Genomic DNA, 7,544 nt, shown 5'->3' with positions numbered 1-7,544 from the left:
ATATATATATATATATATATATATATATATATATATATATATATATATATATATATATATATATATATATATATATATATATATATATATATATATATATATATATATATATATATATATATATATATATATATATATATATATATATATATATATATATGTGTGTGTGTGTGTGTGTGTATATATATATTCTTATTAGTACTACAAGATATGTAAGATACTTCTGTATTGTTCCATTAGACTCTGGTCTCTATAATTCGTATATTCGCGTGACAATGACACTACAACTTTGTTATCTTAGAAGTCTATCTAGTTTTTAATGCATCTTAATCTGCCATTATAAACAAAAAAACCTGTTATTGACCGATAGACGCGATTAGATGCACACCTCAATGCAGCATCCTTGAATAACGAGTAAAATTTCAACCGAGGAAAAGGATCTCCTGCTTCCGCGACATCTGCTGCAAACGACAGGCTGGCCCGTATTTGCTCTCCATCGTTCGCGTTGAGTCGCATATATTCTTTCCTTTTCCTCTTTCCGACATGGTTTTGACTATTGTTAGAGCCGAACCGGCCCATGTCACTTTCAGCTGGAAGTTTTGTGAGCGTTGACACTTCTAATTCTATCTCGGCACACTCGACGTTCGCATTAGTGAAGCTCGCACTTCGCTGCATCGTGGGAAAAAAACCCGTCTCCTACCTATCATTGAAGTCTAGCAATTGTCAAACACCGGAATTTGCTTGTCAATATTGTTAAATGATGTAATTAAGTGTCTGTGTAGTATTTATGGAAAGGAGATATCTACTGCTGGCTTCAATATCGGAACTCGCTAGAGTACTAGTATTTAATCAAAAATATGTATCGCTATACATGAATAATATAGTTCTCGCTATGAATTTACAATATTCCAGTGCAGACTGTAGTCACTGTAAATACCTCAGTGCAGTGTATTTAGTTAGATATTTTTTTAAGTTACACACTCATAAAAATCATAGCTAAAAATACTTCGTCTGAAAAACACACATAAAAAATTTAGGCCAGGCGGCAGACGTCCAGTCCCCAGGGCACCAGGACCCAAGCCCCCAGGCCCCCAGGCCCAAGCCCAGGCCAACCAACTATTTCTATTTTTATATAAATAAGTGTATTATTATTGTAAAAACAATTTATGCATAATCATAGCCTTCTAAATAAATTAAACAGCATAATGTTATGTGCATGACGTCAGACAGGTTTTAAACCCATGGTTTTTCGGAGGAGCAATAAACCGAATGGCAGCTGTCAAAAAGGGATGACGAATATGTCGGAAAGGCGTTGTCAACCATGACAGCCACTGAGTGATTTCAGTACTCCAGGAGTAGCTGGTTCACAAATGAGAGTCGTTTATTGGTGAGAAATGAACTAGTATATCTACTGGTGGAGACCGTTGTAGAGGATGCAGTAAATACTATTAGCCAAGGAATTATATGGGTTTTGATTGAGTATAGTTCCCTTTGAAGAAGAAGCAAGACAACAATTCCGAGGATTGGGAAAAGGTAGAAAGTGTATAAATATGATTGAAAGTAGATGTAAGAAAGCATATGTTCTAAGGTTAACATCTTGTTTACTAAACAAATTATAAAAAAGGTTTTTCAGTTTGAGTAATAGAGCTTACTCCAAACTTTTCCTTGACTTTGTAGCAAATTTATCCTGAGCACTGAACAAGTAAACCCAAACTTTTTATAAAGGATACAATCTTTTCTATAACATGACGGGAGAGAAAGTGTTTGTGAACACTACTCATGAGAGCGTGTACAAGTGGTCCCAAACTTTGCATGCACTAACTGGACAGCGAGATCATGTTACATCAGGACTCTTGCCGGCTGGTGAGTGCGCGAAGAAAAGGGATATCATTTTGCATGAATTTCTCTCTCCTGAAGTGAGTCGAGCGGTCCATAGCATGTTACCTGAAGATGTGAGATCTCCGGTGTGGTCTATGGCTGCTCTGGCAAGTTATGCTAAGTCTCTACAACCTCTGCTGAATATCTTGGACAGCACGATCAAGTCACTCAGTGAAGAGTTGAAGTTGGATCGAGAATTACGGTTGCAATATTTTGAAGAATATGGTAATCTTGCCTATGAAGCATTGCTAGCAAAATAATGGCATAAGCTTGTATCGGTACTAACCAGCAAGCTGGGAAGCAAGAATTGGTCTGGAAGGGTCAATACGAAGAAGACGAGTGTAACAACAGTAAATCAAGTGGCAGCGACGCTTAAAGTAATATAAGTCTACGAGAATGAGGAGCGAGTGGTAGGATTGGTAACTCAGCCTACCGCAGAAGAGGTGACGGGAAATCAGTTAGGGGACAAACTAAAATTGTCAGTAGGTGACGTACATGCACGATTGTGTACCGTAGCAGTACTCTTGGCTCAAGGTCATCAGAAGGAACATGACAAATATCAAGACATACTGGCAACTTTTCAAAGACATGTAGATACGCATGAAGGTTCAGTCTATACCCTGCTTACCCAGTGTGGACCGTCTGAATTCGTGAAAGCGGGTATGTCTTGTATGTTGAGTGAAGAAGACCGGGGCTCACTGTGGAATGAGCAGTTGATTACGACTGCCACTCAGCCGGAAGCCAGGATCCATATGTTGGTTATAGATAGCACTCCTAAAAACGACCGTGAAATCTTTCGGGTGGTCTATCATATGGGAGGGATAGCCAAGGCTGCGGAAGTATTGAGAGGTATGATAGCAAGCAAGCACAAGGCGGTTTCTCGGCCAGTAGTAGTAGTAAGAGCATTACAACCTTCAGTAGCAGTAGGAGGCAGAAGTGCACCTCCACCAAAACAGCAGGCTACACCAAATGCTGGATTTACTGGCTGCCATGAATGTGGTTCCATGGAGCATAAAAAGTATCAATGCTCGATGTGGAAAGAGAAACGTGTAGCCCGCCGGAAGACCGCAAGAGAGAATGGGGCGCGTAGAGGTGGACAGCCAATCAGACGTATGTCACCCGCTGGTTCATGACAGCCAAACTTTCCTCCATTCAAAAATATGGGACTAGTAGGTGCAGTGTGGACATATGCACCGAACCCAGTGGCAAATGGGCTAGTATCAACACCAGGTACAACGATGGCAGGTCCAGATCCGGTAGCAGCGCATGCACCGATAACGGGGCCGCATTCAGCAGCAGACACTGGACAATCTGCAACGATGACTCAACCATTCGGACACATGGTAATGAATCATACTGCAGGTAATCAAGTGGTAGGGGCTCTTCATCAGCCCGTGTGGGACCATCAACAGAAAGGGAGCAACACAAGAGCATCGGGTCACTGAAGAGGGGCGGTGGATGAGGAAGTAATCAATGGCATGGAAATAAAAGCGTACATGGACACAGGTGCTGACCACTTTGATTTTTCTACCATGTACTAAACTTCTGCAACTATCAACAACAACATATAGAGGAGGCCCATTTTCGGGCATATGCACTCTAGAAACTCTCGCACCTACATTACAAACTAGTGTAAATATACAACTGAATACGTGGTGCAACAATGCGAATGCTAAGATAGAGGAATGTTTGGTTGTACCATTCTTGCCGTATGACTGTGCCATTCTTGTAGGGATAGATACGCTACGCACACCACAATAGCATTTAATGTGGAAGGGACAAGACCTCATAGTAGGGATAATATTATTTATTTCAAAAATGGCAAGTATGTATGATACAATGTATGAACATATGGTATGGCTCTCATAGTCGCTGTAGTGGTTCAGGAAAGATTGATGGGAAGAAGTGGTCAGTAAATTCCCGTTTGAAGCTTGGGCCAAGTGAGTCGACAATGTAAGATATGTGCTGAGTCAATTCGGGCCGGTGTTGACAAAACACTGTTTCTATCGAATGTTCCATATATTCGCTTGCTGACCTACTAAGTAGAGTACCCACCTCTGTGGTACGGATCGGGTCTGCACCGTGTAGTGCCGCGGAATGGGTTAGTGCAGAGTACGAAATACCAAGAAGGACCAGGTTATCCGTCATAATCCGGTGCCTTCTACGGAACTTGCACAGGTGCTTATGGATGCAACAACAACCATATCACAGGTGGATGCGATTGGAGCCACGGTAATACCAGAAGTTCCAATGATAAAACCATATCAGCCCGTATTTGACACACTTATGAAGGAACGTACCATGGATGCTGATCCTACACACCTCCTAAGACTTCCTGACCATATGGCGTGGACAGAGATGCAGCATCAAACAAAGGAGGACTTGGGGGCCTTACCTGGGAAAGAACAAAGGGAATACGGTGGAATATATCAGTTAGCTGCTACGATTGGGGCGCCTCTTGCATTAGCCGACGCCCTCATTGCAGACATACAAAAAGTCGCATATGATTCTACTAACGTGAAGTTTCTAAATGTACCACCCTTAGTGATCAGAGAAAAGACAGGAGCAGTTTCTAGGTCGACCTTTTATGTGGACAACAAGCCTGAAAAGCAAGCCATCTTAAAAGTTACAATCGACGCGTGGGAGGCCGCAGGGATCATAGCACCCGTATCACAACAAGCTGCGGGAGGGTGATGCTCCACTCAGTCTTCAAGAAGCCAAGTGTTGTGCCAGTGGATGCCAACGGTTGGCGCACGTGTATCAATCTCAAGATTGTGAATAAGGAATTAGAAGCCACTCCTTTTTACACCGACTGAGAAAGAATATTTGTCACACGTTCAGGGTAAGAATTGGATTACAGTCGCTGATATGGGGCAGATTTTCTGCCAGCTCATGGTAGATGAGCAATCTCGCAAATACCTCACGTTCAATACGCCGTGGGGACTATACACATTCGTCGGGATGCCCTTTGGACTCAAAGAGGCATCCTGGAGGATGCAACAGGCTCTAGGGATTATCTTTGGGTTCATCTCTTGTATCCACTGGTACATTGATGACATCTATTTGGACACAACGAACCGTCTGAACAATGGAATATATTCCACATGTGTATTGCTCGCTGTATCGAAATGAATGTGCAGCTTCGCATTAGCAAGTGTTCATTCGCAGCGTATAGGACATTCGTGGTACTGTTAGGAAGGGCGGTCGGCTTTCGGGGCAGCAGCATTACCGATGACCGACTTCGGGACCTCCTTAATTTGTCTCCTTCCACATCTCAAGACCTCACGCGCTCATATTACCACACTGTGGTGTGGTGGAGTGACGTCTTCCAAACTTTGCCAGGGTAATGGCATGCATCGCGGATCTCTTGAAGAAAGATGTACCGTTCCTGTGGACACCACGCCACCAGCTGGCATTTGAAGAGTGTGCTTACCTTCTACGGCATTGCGCCACTCTTGTATAACCCACGATGGAAGAACAACTTAGCATATTTTCGGATGCGTGTGATTCCGTAGGACTTGGTGGGGTTTGTGTGGTCACTCGGCATGGGCGCATGTAACCCGTGACTTTTGCTGGCTCCAAGTACGATGCTACACAAAAGGCATATCACATCCTTGACAAAGAGTTATTAGGGGCAGTATTTACTGCTCAAAAGAACATGGCAGTCATCCGACGCTCGGTACCTCCAGTACGCTTGTAAACAGATCACCAACCATTGGTCTCAATCTGTGCTCGTCAGCCACATGATTTTCCTGACACTGTCAGATATCGAAGACAACAGCGATGTCATGGCGTGTTACGCGATTTTGATAATGAGGTATTTTATGTTCGCGGTGAGGACAACCCAGTCGCGGATGTTATGTCTCGCCTTTGTCAAGGCATTTCTCCCATTATGAAGGTCGGCAGAGGACTGACGGAGCTGTCCGTCCCATTCTCGGACCCTCTTGTGTGCAAACTTATCTCCTCGAAACAACAGCTGTCCAGTAAATGGGTTGCGCGTCTGGAACAGAAATACTGGCCACATAATCTCGATGCCTTTGCCTTACCAGGCAACCAGCAGCTACCTGCATATGTAATAGTCGGGCCTCCACATTAGACTCTATTTTATAAATGTACTCTTAAGCAGTACGTAAAATATAAACGTACTCTTAATAGTACAAGGAACTTAAGTTTCCTAAATGGTTTTTAACGGCTTTATTAATTAATACCTTTTCCATTTTACATATCAGATGTTTGGATGAAGGCCATTACAAGGCCCGATTAAAATGTCAAAGATAGGATTCGGAATAGTTTTATTAATAGAACTATATTTTATTCCAAATCTATTTATATCTGAATATTTCGGTAGCGAGATGGCTCAACCGAAAATAGGTTTCTAGGGACTATTAATGTTGCCTAGTTGATCATCCGTTCAGCCAACCAGATGTGCCAGTCTGATGATGCCAAGTCGGTAATTCTTGATAAGTGGAAAGTTATTGGATACGATAATAACAAAGACATCAAGAGTATTTTCTTTTTCTTGTTACTATTTTTTTTCTAAAGATAGGATTTTATGAGTCTCTCGGATTCGCCCCAACGAAACATACCATAGTTTCTAATAGAGCGACAACGAAACACTAAATAATATCCCTTCGGTGAAAACAGTACTGAGAGGGTTATATATAGGTAATGTCTCAGCCTCACAATCCCTCAGAGTATTGCTGTTTTCACGAGGCATACCTAACTTTACTAAAAGACTCATTTCGTTTATTTACTTTGAATATCACGATACTTAGATTTTACCTACGCGTTTAATTACTCTAAGGCGTTAATATCGCCTTGAGAGACCGAAACTTACACATACTGTTCTCCCACGCTGGATGGTGAAGCGTTCGCTCGGTTCTGGGGCGACCCTTGTGTTAACATGTATTTGAATCCTCCATTCGAATTGCTTCCGGAGGTGTTGGCCAAAGTCAAGCAGGACCAGGCTTGAGACACTCTCATAGCCCCATACAGACCTGAGGCTGAATGGTTTCCACTCTTAGAATCTATGGTTACAGACACACCCATCTGCATACCTCCGGAACCGTCTACCTATTTAAAGCATGGCCACACGCAACAGTCAGCACCACGATTCTATACCATGGGAGTACGGCTTGGCCCCCGGCGGCCGTATCGGCTTGATGACACGTGGGCACGACTTCGGCTGCCGATATCCACCACCACGCAGCCCCCAGCACAACCAGTAGGCATTTTAACGCACACCACCACTACTACGTCGTGTACACAGCCCAGGCGGAAACATATGCCCACGAGGGCTGACCGCCTCGCCCTCGCGGGAAGTGTGCTTGCTATGACGCCACCGGTGGAGTGCCTGGAGCACAGTTTACGCAAAGCTGAGGCTACTGCCTCGCAGTTTCTGGGGCAGGGTAATGTCGTTGGGCCCTTGATGGATGGTTCCCAGGTTTTTGTTTTATATTGGATCCATTGGCTGTCGCCCAATAAGGCGTGCCTACGGCTGTGCAGCAAGACACAGTGAGTGCACCGATTAACCCGACTGGGGCGCGACGTACTATCCCTGCTGCCCTCCCGCGTCTGACAGTAGACCATTGGATGATACTGCATGCGTGCCCATCTCGCAAGCTATGGGGTGTGCCCCTGTCAGCATCACAGGTTGTCAGTAGCAT

General features: G+C 43.8%; 4 protein-coding genes across 4 annotated transcripts; 3 read left to right on the top strand and 1 right to left on the bottom strand.

Annotated features, from left to right (window-relative positions):
• Positions 1–338: 338 nt before the first annotated feature.
• SARC_12296 (hypothetical protein) lies at positions 339–833 on the bottom strand (the record flags this gene model as incomplete). Its single annotated transcript, XM_014293602.1, has 1 exon — positions 339–833. A coding segment is annotated over exon 1 (337 nt), but the record flags the coding sequence as incomplete, so codon positions are not given.
• Positions 834–1,745: 912 nt separating this feature from the next.
• SARC_12295 (hypothetical protein) lies at positions 1,746–2,138 on the top strand (the record flags this gene model as incomplete). Its single annotated transcript, XM_014293601.1, has 1 exon — positions 1,746–2,138. One exon carries the CDS (start codon positions 1,746–1,748, stop codon positions 2,136–2,138), a length of 393 nt encoding a protein of 130 aa, XP_014149076.1.
• A 402-nt stretch (positions 2,139–2,540) lies between these two features.
• Positions 2,541–3,323, top strand: SARC_12294 (hypothetical protein; the record flags this gene model as incomplete). The annotated part of the gene is made up of 2 exons (XM_014293600.1): positions 2,541–2,988; positions 3,052–3,323. 2 exons carry the CDS (start codon positions 2,541–2,543, stop codon positions 3,321–3,323), a joined length of 720 nt encoding a protein of 239 aa, XP_014149075.1.
• Positions 3,324–6,907: 3,584 nt separating this feature from the next.
• On the top strand, positions 6,908–7,286 carry SARC_12293 (hypothetical protein; the record flags this gene model as incomplete). The annotated part of the gene is made up of 1 exon (XM_014293599.1): positions 6,908–7,286. A coding segment is annotated over one exon (379 nt), but the record flags the coding sequence as incomplete, so codon positions are not given.
• Positions 7,287–7,544: the final 258 nt, after the last annotated feature.

Source organism: Sphaeroforma arctica (assembly GCF_001186125.1).
Source record: "Sphaeroforma arctica JP610 unplaced genomic scaffold supercont1.2204, whole genome shotgun sequence".
In the NCBI taxonomy this organism is placed as follows: domain Eukaryota; class Ichthyosporea; order Ichthyophonida; genus Sphaeroforma; species Sphaeroforma arctica.
The sequence above is the reverse complement of the archived record's forward strand: the minus strand, read 5'-3'. Positions and strand labels throughout refer to the sequence as shown.